The sequence below is a fragment of the Carlito syrichta genome, unplaced genomic scaffold (genome assembly GCF_000164805.1).
Source record: "Carlito syrichta isolate Samal-C Ts95f unplaced genomic scaffold, Tarsius_syrichta-2.0.1 Scaffold311878, whole genome shotgun sequence".
In the NCBI taxonomy this organism is placed as follows: domain Eukaryota; kingdom Metazoa; phylum Chordata; class Mammalia; order Primates; family Tarsiidae; genus Carlito; species Carlito syrichta.
The window spans coordinates 342,181-359,580 of NW_007255974.1; the positions used below are offsets into that span (position 1 = coordinate 342,181).

General features: G+C 38.7%; 1 protein-coding gene across 1 annotated transcript in view; it reads left to right on the forward strand.

Moving 5' to 3' along the window:
* Nucleotides 1–351: 351 nt before the first annotated feature.
* LOC103271759 (C2 calcium-dependent domain-containing protein 6-like) overlaps nucleotides 352–17,400 on the forward strand; it is a 68,371-nt gene continuing 51,322 nt past the window's right edge. The window contains 4 exon segments of the mRNA XM_021718167.1: nucleotides 352–372; nucleotides 2,305–2,739; nucleotides 13,680–13,766; nucleotides 15,759–15,810. Of these exon segments, the coding sequence (XP_021573842.1) occupies nucleotides 352–372; nucleotides 2,305–2,739; nucleotides 13,680–13,766; nucleotides 15,759–15,810 (595 nt within the window).

Here is a 17,400-nt window from a genome sequence, read left to right on the forward strand (position 1 = left end):
CAGTATAAAGTAAGTGCAAATGTACTCCAAGGGACACAGATAAGGCTGGGTTCTCCAGTTGCTTACTTATCTACTCAGCAGTATAGTCGGACTTTTTCCTGATGGTGTCATTTAATTTGTTCCTTAGTCTTCTGAATTTCTTATAGACTGAAGATTGGGTCTAGAGGTTTGATTAGATTTAGGTTTGTTTCTTTCTTAAGATTATTTCATATATGATGCTGTATTATCGTGTTACATAACAGGAAACCCAAGGGTGCCAGAGTGAGCTGCCAGACAGCAAGTCTCATTGGAGCAGTAATTAAAACACCAAATAGTGACAAACTTGTATTAAGGGTCTTGGGATATTAGGCCATGTGTCCTGAAGAACACAAGGTAAGGATCATGTTCCTGCCCACAAGGGGAAGAACAAACAAACAAACCAAAAAAAACCTCTCTTTTGCAATTAGGAACTAGTTGTATGAGTCCACTAATAAGGTGTGAAAATTGTCAGAATCAAATCAGAGTCACTTGTGTTAAAAACCCTGACAGAGCTGGGAAAGACACAAAGGGAGGAGGGTTTCATGCACAGATAGCTGGTAGCTAGGACTGTCATAAAAGACTGCAAAATCTACACCTTGCACAAGGGTCATCACTCTCTTACAGGCAAAAAATGCTTCTGTGAAGGCATCTGCCCAGCAACTGCCTGTCCAGTCTTGGACTGGTGCTATCCTTGTTATTGATACTTGTAGTCAAGGATAAGTGTCTCAAAACAGTTATGTAATCTTACTCATTTTTGCTTTAAAAACCTTCATCTTTCTTTACTTTCCCGAATATGCACATAGTTTATTATAGCACTTGTATTCCCATTGTAATGCCTATTCCTGAATAGATTTTATTTTATTTCATTTCATTTTATTTTTGGGGGTCAGCGGTCTTACTCTGTTGGCAGGCTGGAATGCAGTGGCACAATCACGGCTCACTGCAGCTTTGAACTCCTGGGCTCAAGTGATCCTCCTGCCTCAGCTTCCTAAGTAGCTGGGACTACAGGGTGTGCACCATCATGCCCAGTTAATTTAAAAAATTTTTGTTGTAGAGATGAAGTCTTATTATGTTGCCTAGGCTGATGTCAAACTCCTTGCTCAAGCAATCCTTCTGCCTCAATCTCCCAAAGTGCTGGGATTACAGGCATGAGCTACCACACCTGGCCAGACATCATTTTCTTTTAGAGAGTCTCCCTTTCTGTAATTTAGGCTGACCAGGGATATGTCATGTGGTAACTTAGAGATAGCAGTTACTCTACCTTTGGGCTATGTGTATGAAGTTATAAGAAGTAACTGAAAGCTGGTCCTTGCATTAAAGAAGAATAGATTCCAAAAAGGGTAGCAATAAATATTGATCCTAAGATAGGAGAGTGCATTTTGAAGGTTTTATTTTCCATAGGAAGGAATTTAGACTTTTGTGGCCAATAGGTAAGTTCTGGAAGTTTCTGACTGTGTTTGTTCCTCATGCACTACTAATACAGGGGCAGTGGAGGGGACAGATGACAGCAGGCTGGAAGACGCATACCTAAATCCTTGCCGTTGTGTGTGAAAACCCCCTAGGTGCCATAAAGGGAAAATGTAGGGTTCAGATATTTCGGGTTAGAATTAAAAAATGTGTCTGAACTTTTAAGATTTTGTGGGTATAATGTTGCTACATCAAATGAGTTTGGAACATACTAGGGGTTTAGGAGGGAAGATGAATATTGTGTCATGTTATGTGTCTGTGGAACAACTGGGGAAAGAAGTCCAAGTAGACTGCTGGAAATTTCATATCAGGGACTCAGAGGATAGTGTACAGGAAGTGATGACTGACATTGAAAATCTCCTAGAAAGAAATAGTGTGGCCTGGCATGATGGTTCAGGCCTGTAGTCCCAGCACTTTGGGAGGCCAAAGAGGAAAAATCGGTTGGAGGCCAGAAGTTTAAGACTACACTGGTCAACATAGTAAAATCCCTGTCTCTGAAAAAAACCCCAAACATAATAATAAAATAGCCAGTCGTGGTGATGCAGACTATCCCAGGTTTGTCGGAGGTTGAGCTGGTGCTTGAGGCCAAGAGTTGGAGGCTGTAGCGATCAATGATCATACTTTAGCCTGGGTGACAGAGGGAGTCCTGGTCTCTAAAAACAAACAAACAAACAAACAAACAAACACATGCATACATAAGAAAAATAAGTGGTGCGGGGAGAAAAGGGCTCATGCGGCGGAGGGGTTGGAGGGTGAACAAGGTACCAAGCTGTTAATCACCTCGTTGCTCTCCACCTGCGTGCTCTGGCGTCCTTCTAGAGGAGGCCGACACCGCCTTGCCAGCGCTGGCAGCCCAACGGCCGGGCCCGCCAAGCACCCCACCTGCAAAGCCAGCGCCCCCGCCGGCCGGGTCTGAGCGGGTCTATCCAGGCGGCACGAGAGAAGCGCAGAGACGTGGGGCGGCCGCGCCTGCGCAGTGGCGGGCCGTCGGTTGGGCGCACACAGGCCGCGGAGGATGGAGCGATGGAGTCGCCCGGAGAGCCAGGCGCGCCTTCCAACCCCGCGGACAGCCGCGGCGGGCGGGTGTCTGCCCAGTTCACAGCCCCTCTGCTCCAGAGGAATCCCTACAGCAGCCTGGATGTCGTGCACAAGAGAGGCTACGAGGTTCCCTTGGTCCACCACGCCCAGGACCCCAGCAAGACCACCAAGCCCAAGGACAAGGGCCAGCATGGCACCGGGCACCGCCTGCTGGAAGTGAGTGGATGGGCCCGCGGGGGCGCCAGCCGGGGGCTCCAGGGGTCAGTGCGTGCAGTCCGAGGGAGAGCCGGCCCAAAGTGGAGGGTGGTAAGACCACAGGGGAGTTGACTTGGGAGACCCTGGATGGCTATTAACTTGTCGGGGACATCTGTTTCCTTCCTCCCTCTCTCTCTCTCTCTCCCTTTTTTTTGAGTCGGGGTCTCTCTCTGTCATCCAGGCTGGAGTGTGCAGTGTCACGCTCACGGCTACCACAGCCTCTACCTGCTGGGCTCAGGTGATCCTTCTGCCTCAGCCTCCCAGTAGCTGGGCCACCACACCCGGCTAATTTTTTGACGAGGTCTCGCTATGTTGCCCAGGCTGGTCTCGAACTCCTGGGTTCAAGCGATCCTCCCACCTCAGCCTCCCAAAGTGTTGGAATTACAGGCACAAGTCACTGCATCGGCTCCTTTTATTGTGTTACATGCAGTCAATAATGACTGCCTGCCTTACTCATTAAAGGGGAACTAAAGGAGATGATATCAAGTGCTTAGCACAGAACAAAGAACAAAGCAAACAAAATATAGTGGTTTGTAAGACAAAGAGTCAGTAACAGCTGCTGTCGTCGTCGTCGTCATCGTCATTGTCATCATCATCATCGGGATTTCATTTATGTGGTTAAAGGGCCAAATTCCAGAAACTTTAGTTACCTTTGTTTTTATTCCTGCCGTTCATAGAGAACCTGCAAAAGCTAATCCACATCAGGTCGGCAAAGTGGATTATTGGCCTTTTGGGATGACCACTCTATTTAGGGGTACCACCCAGCATGGAGATCTCAATGGCAAAGCCAAGTTGATACTTTCCCTTTCAAAGTCGTTCGAGGCTATTAGGACATTTTACATCTTCTGTTGGTCTTAAGTTATTAAGAAGTAGAACAGATAAAAGTATTTGTTGGGAAATGTATTCAAAAAGATGATGTTCATCTCTAAAATGGAGTTGAATTACTTGCTCTGTGAGGTACCCCGCAGTCCCCCAAATTTAGAATACTCTTAAAGTTTTGTTATGATAAATTGAGAGCATATTGGGAGTTAGCTATAGGATAACATTTTAGGAAAAACCCACAGAGTTATGTGATTTTTATTCTTTAGCTTGTTAATATGGTGGATTACATTGATTGACTTTAAAATATTGATTTAGGCTTGAAGTAAACCCTATCTCATTACAGTGTATACTTCTTTTTATATATGCTGAATTCTAACTGCTTGTATTTTGTCAAGATTTGTGTCTGTATTTGTGAGAGATACTGGTTTTTAGGCTTCATTTTTTGGTGTAGCCTTTGTCTAGGGTAATACTAGATTGCGAAGTGTTCCTTTTTCATCTGTTTTCTGGAAAATATTGTGTAAAACTGGCATAAATTCTTTTGTAAGCATTTGGTGAAATTCTCCTGTGAAACCACCTGGGCCTGGAGACTCTTAGGAATTTAAAAATTAGAAATTCGATTTAAAAAAAATAGTTATAGGGCTATTAAGATTATCTGCATCATAGTGGGTGATTATGGGGATTTGTTTTGAGGAATGGATCCATTTCACCTTCGTTATCATATTTATATGTGTAGAGTTGTTCTTAATATTCTCTTGTTATTCTTTGACTATCTAGAAGTCTGTAACAATATGTCCTGTTTTATTTTTGATATTGGTAATTTGCATCTTCTTTATGGGTCCGTCTTTCAAGAATTTTGTCAATTTTATTGATCTTTCCAAAGAACAAAGTATTTATTTTCTTCATTGCTTTTCTGTGTTCAATTTCCATGATTTTTTTTCTTCTATCTTTATTATTTCCTCCCTTCTACTTGCTTCGGGTTTGTTTTGTCATTCTTTTGCTGGGTCCTTGAGGTGGGAGCTTAGATTATTAATTTGTGACTTTTTATATTTTATTATATATGCATTTAGTGCTATAAATTTTTCTCTCAGTACTGCTTTCGCCATGCCCCACACATTTTGATGTATTAGATTTTCATTTAAATTATGTTTAATATATTCTAAACTTTCTTTGAGACCTTCTCTTTGACTTCTCCTGATATGAGTTTATTTACTTATTTTTAGATAGGGTCTTGCTTTGTCACCCATGCTGGAGTGCAGTGGCCCAAGCATAGCTCACTGCAGCCTGGAACTTCTGGGTTCAAGGATCCTCCTGCTTCAGACTCCCAAGAAGCTGGAACTACAAGCACATGCCATCATGTCTAGTTAATTTTTAAATTTAATATAGGAAGACAAGGTCTTCCTATATTGCCCAGGATGGTTTTGAAGTCTTGGCCTCAAGTGATCCTCTTTCCTTGTCCTCCCAAAGCACTAGGATTACAGGCATGAACCATTGTACTGGGTTACTTGGAAGTATGTTTAGTTTCTAAGTATTTGGAGGTTTCCCTATTATCTTTGTTGTTTCTAGTTTTAGTCCATTGTAGTAGGAAAGTAAAACTTGTGTTATTTCAATTATTTAAATTTGCAGTAGTCTGTTTTATTGTCCAAGATATGGTACAGTTGACCCTTGAGCAACACAGGTCATGGGTCCACTTATATGTGGATTTTCTTCCTCCTCTGCTACCCCTGAGACAGCAAGACCAACCCCTCCTCAGCCAGCTCATTGCGAAGACTATGAGGATGAAGGCTTTTATGATGGTCTTTTTCCACTTGATGAATAGTAAATATCTATTTCTCTTCCTTACAATTTTCTTAATATCATTTTCTTTTCTCTAGCTTACTTTATTATAAGAATATAGTATGTAATACATATGACCTACAAGATATGTGTTAATTGACTATTTCTGTTATCAGTAAGGCTTCTGTCAACAGTAGGCTATTTATTAGTAGATAAGGTTTTGGGAAGTCAAAAGTTATATATGGATTTTCAACTGTAGAGAGGTTGACATCCCTAGCTTCTGTGTTGTTCAAAGGTCAATTGTATAACCTTGGTATATGTTCCATAGAAACATGAAAGAAATATGTATCCTGCTGTTTTTGGATGGAATAGTCTATACATGCCTATTAGATCCTGCTGATCTATGGTATTGCTGAGTACTTCTACACCCTTGTTGATTTTCTTTGTCTAGTTGCTCTATAAATTACTGAGAAAGGATTGTTTAATACTGAAACTGTAAGTGTGGATTTATATTTTTCTCTTTTCAGTTCTATTAATTTTTTTGTAACATATTTTTCAGCTCTGTTGTTTGGGACATATACATTTAGGATTGCTGTATCTTCTTGGTAGACTGACCCTTTCATCATTATATATTGTCTGCCTCTCTGTCTGGTAATTTCCTTTGTGCTGAAGTCTACTTTACCTCAAGTTAATATAGCCATTCTTGCTTTTGTTTGATTAATGTTTGCATTATATAATGTTGCATACACACACACTTCCCCATCCTTTTACTTTCAACTTTTCTATAACATTGTATTAGAGGTAAGTTTCTTGTAGTCAGCACATATTTAGGTCATGTTTTTTAATCCCCTTTTTTAATCTTTATCTTTCAATTGGTATATTTAGACCATTTACATTTAATGCAATCATTGCTATATTAGGGCTTTGGTCTGTCATTTTTTTTTTTTGCCTTTATTTATCTCTTTCTTTTTTGAGTCATGGTCTCACTTTGGCACCCAGGCTAGAGTGCAGTGGCATGATCGTGGCTCACTGCAGCCTCAATTTCCTGGGCTCAGGCAATCCTTCAGCCTCAGCCTTCCAAGTAAGCTGGGACTGTAGGCATGCACCACCATACCCAGCTAATTTATTTTTATTTTTATTTTTTTGTAGAGATGAGATCTTGCTGTGTTGCCTAGGCTTATCTCAAACTCCTGGGCTCAAACAGTCCTCCCTCCTCGGTCTCCCAAAGTGCTGGGATTATAGATATGAACCACCATGCCTTACTAGTTCTATGTTTTTGAACCTATTTTTCTTGCCTTTTTTGTGTGTATTTGAACCTCTTTTAGAATTCCATTTTTATTTCTCTATAGTGTCTTTGACTATCATATACATATGGCTGCTCTAGATATTACATTACATATATATAACTTATCACAATATACTGGCATCACCTCCCCTCCCCCCCTTTTTAAAGTGAGAAAGCAGGATTTATTGAGGACAGAAAAGCTCCCACATGGGAGGGGACCCGAAGGGGTTGTCCCAGCATCACCCTCTTACTAGGTCAGATGAAATACATAAACTTTCCTTTCCTTTATGTCTCTTTACCCTTCTCCATTTTATAATTGTTTTAAATATTTCCTCTATATGCACTTAGAGCCACATCAGACAGTATAATTTTTGCTTCCACTGGCAAACATAATTTAGAAAGCTCAAGAGGAAAAAGAAAGTCTATTGTCTTTACCCACATTTTTGCTGACTGTGCTCTTTCTTTTTTTTTAGATTTTATAGAAGTTTATTAAAAACTTTTTCAACTATGTAGTTTTCTTTTCTGTAATGTTTATGTTTTGCTTTAGCACCAGAGTAAGGCTAGCCTCATGGAATGAATGGAAATTATTTACTTCTTTTCAGTTGTCTTTATTTATTTATTTATTTTAGTTTTTAAAATTTGTATTATAAAGATGTGGTATACAATTCAGGGTTAGGTGTATAAACATTGATCATCCAGGTACCCTTGTTGATGAGGTATGCCCCTCCCTTCCCTAGCAATTTCCCTACTGCCAATCCCACCCTACCCCTCCCCTGACAGTTTCCCTGACTGTGCTCTTTCTACTTCCAAATGTTTCAAGATTTCTTTCTTCTTCTTTTTTTTGTAAAAATAATTTCCTTTCTGTTTAGAGAACTTCAGTTAGTTTTTTTTTTAAAAGATAACTCTTATGGTGAAACATGTTTAGTTTTTCTTCATCTGAGAATATCTTGATTTTTCCCTTTATTCTTGATAGATATTTTCACTGAGGTTAGGATTTGGGGTTAACATTTCAGTTAGCACTTGAAACATGTTTTACCACTTCCTTCTAGTCTCCATGGTTTTTGATGAGAAATCTGCTGTCATTCAAATACTTTTCCCCCATAAGTGAGCTATTATTTCCTTGTTGTTGCTTTAAGGATATTTTAGTGTATATCCCTAAATGATAATGATTATTTAAAAAAATATAACCACAGTTTCATTACAATAACTACCCTAACTTAGGAATAGCTTCTCAGTATCGCCCAATATCTAGTGTTCAAATTCCATGATTTTCTAAGTGTTATTTTGTTTATTATTTTTAATATTTTGACTTTTTATTGAAAAATAAAGCACAGATACAGAAAATTACATAAAACAAATTTTGTTTAATGAAATACAAGGTAAATATTCTTGTAATCACCACTTGGCCAAGAAATAGAACTTTGCTAGCTACGCTGAGACCTTTCATGTGGGGTTATATTGATGATATTATTATTGATGATGCTATTAGTTTTGATTAACGAGCCAAGGTGTATAGCTACTATTGTTCCTCTTGCACCTAATAAGCAATCTGTGAGAAGTTACTTAAATACTGTATAAATATTTTTGTTCCTATCAAAATTTTCCCCCAGGTGTAGATGTATTGGTGATTCACCACCCCCTCCCCAAAATCTTTGCTATGATGGTTGCAAAATGGTACTTTTCAACTCTACTACTCCTGCTCTTATCAGTCGGCATTCTGTCAAAAGGAAGAGTCATTTCATTTATTCATTTTTTTGCCTATTATCTGTATAAACTCATGGGTTCAATGGGTTATAATACATTGTTGTTTTCTTTATTTATTTTTATATTCAAACTGTTCTGGAGTTTGTCAGTGGGCACCCCTACATAGTAGCTCCTATAACTTTTGGCATTATCTTGAACACATTCTTTCTTTCTGGACCCAAAAGATGTTTTGTGCTCATCTATATGTTCCCTTTTACAGTCTTGGATCTATTAACTTTCTTTTAATGGATAATGGTATTTAGAAACCCAAGATATGTGTGTTAAGTGTGCTTATTGCTACTGAGGTATCATTGCTTCTAAGGTTTTCCACAGCCAGACCTGTGTGAATTCATGAGTTTATATCTATACTTTCAGTTTCAATCAGTTCTATGGGGCTCTTTCTTGCCTTCCTCCATATATTGTTTGTATTTCCTTCTTTTGAAGTGGAAACACTGGCTCTCAATATTATCATACATTCATACATTGCTTGGTGCTACAATACATATAAAATAGTTTCAGAATTGCTGCAGCCATACTACAACAAAAATCAAAGTTACTAAGAAGAGTTCAAAACTTTTGCATTCTTTTATTTTTTCTTTTGATGTGGTTTTGGTTTTGTTATTCACTTGAAGTTCAGTTGGGCTCGTTTATTCCTATTTGTGTTTAGTTTCAGAGTTTTTTCCCACCCTTGTTGATATAATTTTATTTTTTGTATATGAACATTATATACTTTCAAAAATTAAAACTATATGAAAGGTATACTCAGGGAAGTGTCACCTCCTCTTTCATCCTAGCCTCTACACCCCTCCCTTTTTGATAACTAGCTTATAGTTTATTCTTCCTATGTTACTTCAGATACATGTGTGCATGTTTCCTCTGCTTTCTAAGACAAAAGGTTGCACTTTGCTTTTTTCATTTAACAATCTATTCTTTAAATCACTATTATTTCATAGCAATCTTCCTCATTCTTTTAATTTTACAGTGGCATATTACTCCATTGTATAGATATACTATAGTTTATTCAACCAGTCCCCTATTATGGGCCTTTAAGTAGATAGTTTGCAATATTTTGCAGTTGCAGATAATACTGCAATGAAAAACTTTGTGATATGTATTTTTATTTGCTGCAGGTATATCTTCAGGGTAAATTTATCACTCTTACATCTTTAGTGCAGATTATGGCACTTAAAACTATTCTCCTTTGTGTCAGGCAGTGGCTTTTGCCCTAAATTCTACTCTGATACCAGTGTCTAGTTCTCTACTTTTTTATTGTTTTCTCTTCAGTTAGTATACCTTTACCTATCTCTTTATGTTAGCCTATTTGAATCACTGTTTTAGATGTGTCTCTTGTATTTAAGAGGGTGACCAACTGCTCTGATTTGCCTGAGACTATTCTGAATGTCCAGAACCCTAGGAAATTCCTTCATCCTGGGCAAATCAGGATGGATGGTCACACAATGTATTATGCATAAACTTAGACTTTGCTTTATTGAGCCGATTTCAGCATCTTTTTCCTTTAATAGGTGTGTTAAACCCATACATATTTATTGATGTGACTGACATGTTTGGTCTCAGTATATTATATTGTACTTACCATGTCTTTTTCATGTGTTCTTTTTATTTTGCTCTTTTGCAATTTCTTTTGGTATTTAGCAAAGTTTGTATTTTTGTTCCAGTGGTAACCTTTGTATTTATGCTTTTTCTAGTGCCCTTCATCCTCATTTTTCCTACTTAATCTTTTTCTCTTGGGTTTATCATTGTCAACTGGATCCTTTACTTCCCACCTATTATTTACTCATTGGTTTACAATATATTCTAGATTTCCCTTTTTCTCTGTCTTTTCCCATTTTTTGAAGGTTGCACCCTTTTTTCTTCACCAGAGCATGTAATGTTGGCATGGTCTTCTTCCCCACATATCCTCTCCCTTGCTTTAGTCTTAACTCTGCAATTAAATATATTAACTGCACTCCATTAAGTCTTATGCCAGAGTTTTTCCTGCTATCTTTTGGTTTAGATGAAGCTCATCCTTTAGTAGATTTCTTGAGAGGGGCTCAAGAGTAAAGTTTTCCCTGGAGTGCCTGTTTCATACATTTTTAAATAGCCTTGATACTTGAAGGATTACTGGGTTGGATAAAAATCTTTGGCTTGACTTTTCTTGCCTTCAACTTATGGAATTGCTATTCTGTGGCTGCATTGCTTTGTATGTTGCTCTTGACAAAGCAGATACGAGTGTTAGTTCTTTTTTTTTAATTTTACTTAGATTCAAGGGGTACATGTGCAGGTTTGATACATAGGTATATTGTATGTTGGTGAGGTTTGGGGTTCTGTTGAGCTCATCGCCCAGGATGTGAGCATCGTACCCAATGGGTAGTTTTTAAACCCTTATGCCCCTCTTTCCATCCTCCCTTTAGGAGTCTCAGGTGTCTCTGTTTCCATTCTTATGCCAGTGTATATTCAGTGTTTAGCTCCCACTTATAAATAAGAACACGAGGCATTCAGTTTTCTGTTTCTGTGATAAATGACTTAAATGGTCTCCAACTTTACCCATGGTGCTGCAAAGGACATGCTTTTGTTCTTTTTTTATGCCTGCATAATATTCCGTGGTGTATGTGTACTGTGTTTTCTTTATTAAGTCCACTGTTGATGGGCACCTCGATTGGCTCCATGTTTTTGCTATTGTAGATAGTGCTGCGATAAACATATACATGCATGTCTTTTTTGTGAAGTGATTTATGCTTCTTTGGATGTATATTCAGTAGTGGGATTGCTGGGTCAAATAGCGAACCTATTTTTAGTTCTTTGAGAAATCTCCAAGTTGTTTTCCACAGGAGTTGAACTAGTTTAACCTTTGTAAATAATTTGGTCATTTTGGCTGGAGGCAACATGTTTTTATAAAGCCCAGCAGTTATACTAGGACATATCTTGGAGTTGATCATTATGACTCAGTTTTCCTAGACACATAGTAAGCCCTAGCCATATGTAGAATTTTCTCTCACTGCTTAAAATCTTGGATTATCAGTTTAATTATCAGTTTTTTTCCCACTGTTTTCTCTTTTTCAAGGATTTCTTGTTTCTCTGTCTTCCAACTCAACCACTTTTCTCTGACTTTCTATATTTCTTTCTCTATCTCATTTTCATTCTCTTCATTGGTTTCTTGTCTTTTCCAACCCCTGGTATCAAGATTTCATTTGAATCAATGCTATCTTGGGCACCTTGTAACTCTTGTCTTTAATTCTGAGTTGGTTTGTCTTTTAACAAAATTTCTTTCCTGAGTTGATACACTCATTTAATTTTTTTCTTCTTTTTGATCGATTTCTGAGGTGTGTTTGTTTGTTTGACTTTGAGACAGAGTCTTGCTCTGTTATACCCAGACTGAAGTGCAGTGGCATGATCACAGCTCACTGCAACCTTGAACATTTGGGCTCAAGTGATTCTCCTGCCTCATCCTCCCGAGTAGCTGGGATTACACATGTATACTACCACACTAGGCTAATATTTTATTTTTCTGTAGATACAGGAGTTTTGCTCTGTTGCCCAGGCTGGTCTCACACTCTTGGGCTCAAGTGATCCTCCTGCCTCACGCTCCTGAAGTGTGATTACAGGTGCGAGCCACCATGCCTGACCCAATTTTTGTTTTAATAGTTGAAGTTGTAATTGTACACTTAAAATTTTTTCGAATGCCTTTTTGAAGATATTTAATTCAGTTTGAGGTTTTGTGTTATAATTTACTCGTACTTTTGGTTATTTAGGGGGGAGAATTTTTTTATCAGCTGAAAATTTCCCCCTATTTTCTCCTTATAATAGCTTCTAATGTAGTTGGTTTGATTTTTCTTATTGCTAATCATTTCCTGGACATGGTTTAAGTGTGCCCTCTTCCTTCAGTGTATGAAAGTGCTGCTTTTTCTTTTTTTTTTTTTGAGTTGGAGTCTCACTCTGTTGCCCAGACTGGAGTGCAATGGCCGCTCCCGGCCACCGCAGCCTCGACCTGCTGGGCTCCGGCGATCCTTCCGCCTCAGCCTTCCGAGTAGCCGGAATTACAGGCGTGCGCTACCACGCCCGGCTGCTTTTTTGATTTATTGTAGAGATGAGGTCTTGCTGCCCAGGCGGGTCTTGAACCCGCGGGCTCAGGCAATCCACTCACCTCAGCCTCCCAAAGGCACGGGATTACAGGCTGAGCCACCGAGCCCGGCTGTGCTGCTTTTTTAAATGAATGAAGTTGAAATTGATGGGGAGTGAGAGGTTCTTTTTTGGTTTTTCTGGTGACTTTAGTTTCCTCCTCTTATACCCTTTTTTCTCTTCGTAGCCGTGTATACAAAGAATGTCTCTTCTCTGTCTCCTCCCCAGAAGCAATGCTTATCTGAGGATGTGATTTCTGACTTTCTCTTTCAGGTCCCTTCTCTGTAGCCATTGGCGTGAACTAAGTCCTCGATCTGTGGTCTGAGTATTTGCACTTGGTGTTGAATTTTCTCTTTCCCAAGATGATGTAGTCTGTGCTTCCTTTGTGTTCCCCACCCTGTCTGCTCTTTTCCAGAGTCTGTCAAGGTTTCTCTTCCCTTATTCTTTGTCCCCACATGTTTAGAGTCATGACTGGAGTTCCTGTGAGACCTCTGTTGGAATTTGTATTTTGTTTCTCTACATATAGGAGATCTGAAGTTTGTGACGTTTTCTATCTGAATGATGTTGAGGCACGTGTCTGTGGTTTTATTTGTACTCCATATATATATTTGAGTAGAGATTCAGATTCAAGGTATCTTCTATACTAGGATCAATTAGAACTCTCTTCTTATAAACTTTTCGAGATAACCTACTATATATGTACAATCTCTTAATAAACTGAAGAACTAATTGCTTATACTACTATGCACGTTTCCTCTCTTTCGTGATTCCCTTAATGATTTTATATTTAATTTTGTACTTTGTTATTTCCCTGTTACTAAACTCATGAGAAAAGGGATAATTTTCTTTCTTTTCTTTTTTTGGACACCTCTCTAAGTCACCCAGGCTGGAGTGCAGTGGCGTTCACGGCTCACTAAAGCCTCAGCCTTCTAGGCTCAGATGATCCTTCTGCCTCAGCCTCCCAAGTAGCTGGGACTGTAGGCATATGCCACCGTGGCTGGCTAATTTTTTGACTGAATTTTTTAATCTTATTAATATCCCACTACCTACAGTACCTGATACTTTCTAGATACTCATAAAATAATCATTGAATGGAATTAATCTTTCACGTAGCTATGTTCTTTTCCTTCTCAAGTCTTAAATCAATGTATTTACATTATAGATGCTGAGAAAAACTCTTGAAGGAACTGAAAGTGAAGAACTGGAAACTGTGCAGGAGAAACCAAATTTGGTGCCATTTGGGGATGTGGTATGTATGATTAACCCTCAAGAAATATGTATAAATTATTTATTATTGTATATGAAGAGTAGTTGATGTTGGGTAATTAAAAAGCATGTACATATACTCAGTGATCTATTACAGAAACAAGGACCAGAGTACCGTATGTTCTCACTCATAAGCAGACCTTGAACAATTATCATAATACTATAAGAAAGGGATTGGCAGTAGGGGGAAACTGCCAGGTGTGTGTGTGTGTGGGGGGTCTTAGCAGTTGAGGGAAACTGCCAGGGGAGGGAGGGGCACACTTCATCGACAAGGGTGCCTGCATAATGAACATTTGTATACCTAACTCTGAATTGTACCCCACATCTTTAAAATAAAGAAAAAAAGAAAAGAGCATATTCATGATTTTTTCATTTTTTGTGAGTCAGAGAAATATTGTAATATCATTGAAATGATAGAAAACATCCTGATTCACAGAGGAATATTTTCTATACTAAAGATTCACAAGTCTTGTTACATTGGAATCATCTGGGATACTTTTTTAAACCCTTGACTTCAGGCTTCACCTAAGATCTGCTAACTTAGGATCTCTGAGAGAGGAACTTGGGAATCTATAATTTTACTGAGCTCTTTGGGCGATTATTTTTACTGCAAGATTATACTACAGTTGGAAATATTGGTCCTGCACCCCTATCCCCCCCCCAAGAAATTTCACACACACATTGGGAGGGAGAGGAGAAGGAGGACGAGGAGGAGGAAGGGGAAAAGGGAGGCGGGCAGTGGAGAGAGAGAGAGAGAGAGAAGGAAAATGAAAATACTGTTTAGTCCAAAAACCAGGAAATTTTCTTATTCTATTCTGGGTGTTTTAAAATACAGCGCAGGCCTTGATGATCTATGTGCATTTAGAACTCTGAAGTATCATGGCCTTCATTTAGTTATCTTTATTTTCTAAACACTATCAGAACAGTCACTGGGTATGAAGTGAGAATTTCTCTTGTCCTTCTCTGCCTCCTGTCATATACGATGCTTAACATAGCATTTCTGCTATTTTTACTTAGTTTTAGAGACTATAAATATCACTAAATATATTTTGCTAATGTTCATATTAGGATTCAAAAATTTAAAATTCAAATGTTACTGCATTACTTTTGTATTTGATTTGTTTTTAAAGATGGAGTGCTACTTCTCCTTTATTTTTTATTCTTTTTTTTTTGAGTTGGAGTCTCACTCTGTCGCCCAGACTGAAGTGCAGTGGCACGCTCATGGCCACTGCAGTCTCGACATGCTGGGCTCAGGTGATCTTTCTGCCTCAGCCTTCCAAGTAGCTGGAACTATAGGCATGCGCCACTATGCCTGGCTAATTTTTGATTTATTGTAGAGATGAGATCTCGCCAAGTTGCCCAGGCTGGTTTTGAACCCATGGACTCAGGCAGTCCTCTCACCTTAGCCTCCCAAAGTGCTGGGATTATAGGTGTGAGCCACTGCGCCTGGCCTTATATTTGGTTTTATAGTTCAGCACAAGATACAATTGTTTTTTAGTATTTAGAAAAACTTCATACAGGAGAATGAATATTTTGTAGCCTCTGTCATTGTTATAGCCAATGATTGATTGTTAATGAATAAAGTGGTTTTGGGATACTAGATAAAAGAACTTGTCTAAAACAAAGCATATTTCTTATTTATATATCTAGGATCTTACTTATCAGTTCTCACTTAAGAGAAAATAAAAAATTTTAAGAGTGATAAGCAGATTTAAGCTATAATGAATTATTCTTTTGCTTTGTATTCTTGTTCATTTTAGGTTTACTTTGGACATACCCTGCCCATTTTTCTTCTGTATTTCTGCTTTCTAATGTTTTCTCTTAACTAGGTATTTTTAATGAGAAGCAATATTTCTAATGAGAAAAACCAACACAGTGGAACTTTATTTTCTTTTAAATAGAGTTCAGTGTAAAGTAGAAGACTAACTTTTAAAATGTGCATTCACTGTCTATATCTTTGTTTTGATTGTTGTAGGTTGGCTGCCTGGCTGTCCATGTGAAGACTTGCAGACACTTTGCACCTAAGAGTATCCTTTCTTTTGATTTGAGAATCATAGTATAATTATGTCTTACTGTTTCAGTTATTAATTGCTGCCTTACAAACCACCCCAAAGCTTAGTGCCTTCAAACAGTAACTATTTTTTTTAGTCAGTCACTAGGTGGTTTTCTGCTTCACAGCATAACAGTCCAGGATGCATGAAGTTCACAGGAGCTGGGACATCCAGCGTGGCCACATCCATGTCTGGTGCTGTAGTAGGGAAGCACAGGAGGCTAGACTGAGCTGGGATGCGATAGTCCCAACATGATTTTTTTTCCTGCATTAATTTTTATTTTACAAAAATAAAAATTAAAGGTGTCTCTTTAAATTTTGTGCCCTAGGTGAGTGCCCTTTTTACCCATCCTAGTCCCAGGCTTAGTCACACTCCATTACATTTTATTGGCTAAAGCAGTCAGGGCCAGCCCAGATTCAAGGACAGGGAACTTTTTGGATGTGGGAGTGACAAGGAATTTTCAGCCATATATAATCTACCTCAGTCACTATAAATGAAAGGAAAAATATGTATCTTCTTGAATTACAGTGCTAACTTAATTTTAAGTGTGCTTCTAAACATTTTAAAGTAATTTAGTGATTCATTAAGCTCAGTTCTTATTTTTAGATTTATCATGGTATAAAACCAGTCTCATTTATGGAGATTTGATAATTTTTTTATACAAAGATAATTTTTGAAATGAAGTCTATACAAAGAAATTTTTGAAGATAGTTAAGTAAAACAAAATTTCCATGGAGTGTTATGAAAGATAACAATAAGCCGGGCTCAGTGGCTCAGCCTGTAATCCCGCGCCTTTGGGAGGCTGAGGTGAGTGGATTGCCTGAGCCCGCGGGTTCGAGACCCGCCTGGGCAGCGAGACTTCAGCTCTACAATAAATAAAAAAATCAGCCGGGCGTGGTAGCGCGTGCCTGTAATTCCGGCTACTTGGAAGGCTGAGACGGAAGGATCGCCGGAGCCCAGCGGGCAAGGCTGTGGTGGCCGGGAGCGGTCACTGCACTCCAGTCTGGGCGACAGAGTGAGACTCCAACTCAAAAAAAAAAAGAAAGATAACAATACAGACCAATATAGTATAAATTAACTATATACTGAAGTAAATTGGAGAATAGAACATTTTGCTCTGTCTTAAAGTTAAAAATAAATTATTCTAGTGACATAAAAAATTTCTGCATAATTATGCTTAGAAAAAAATTACATAGTTCAATTAGTCACCTTAAAATTAATATGTAGAAAAATTTGCAAAAGAATTGTAATGGAAATAGGATAAAAATATGACAAGTCGACTGGGCATGGTGGCTTATGCCTGTAATCTCAGGACTTTGGGAGGCCAAGGTGGGAGGAATGCTTGGGGTCAGGAGTTCGAGATCAGCCTAAGCAACATAGGGCGATCTTGTCTCTACAAAAAATGAAAATAAAAAAATGAGCTGGGTGTGGTGGTGCATGCCTGTAGTCCCAGCTACTTGAAAGACTGAGGCAGAAGGATCACGTTCCAGAAGTCAGGGATGTGATGGGTTGAGATCATATCACTGCACTTTAGCCTGGGTGACAGAGTGAGACTCCAACTCAAAA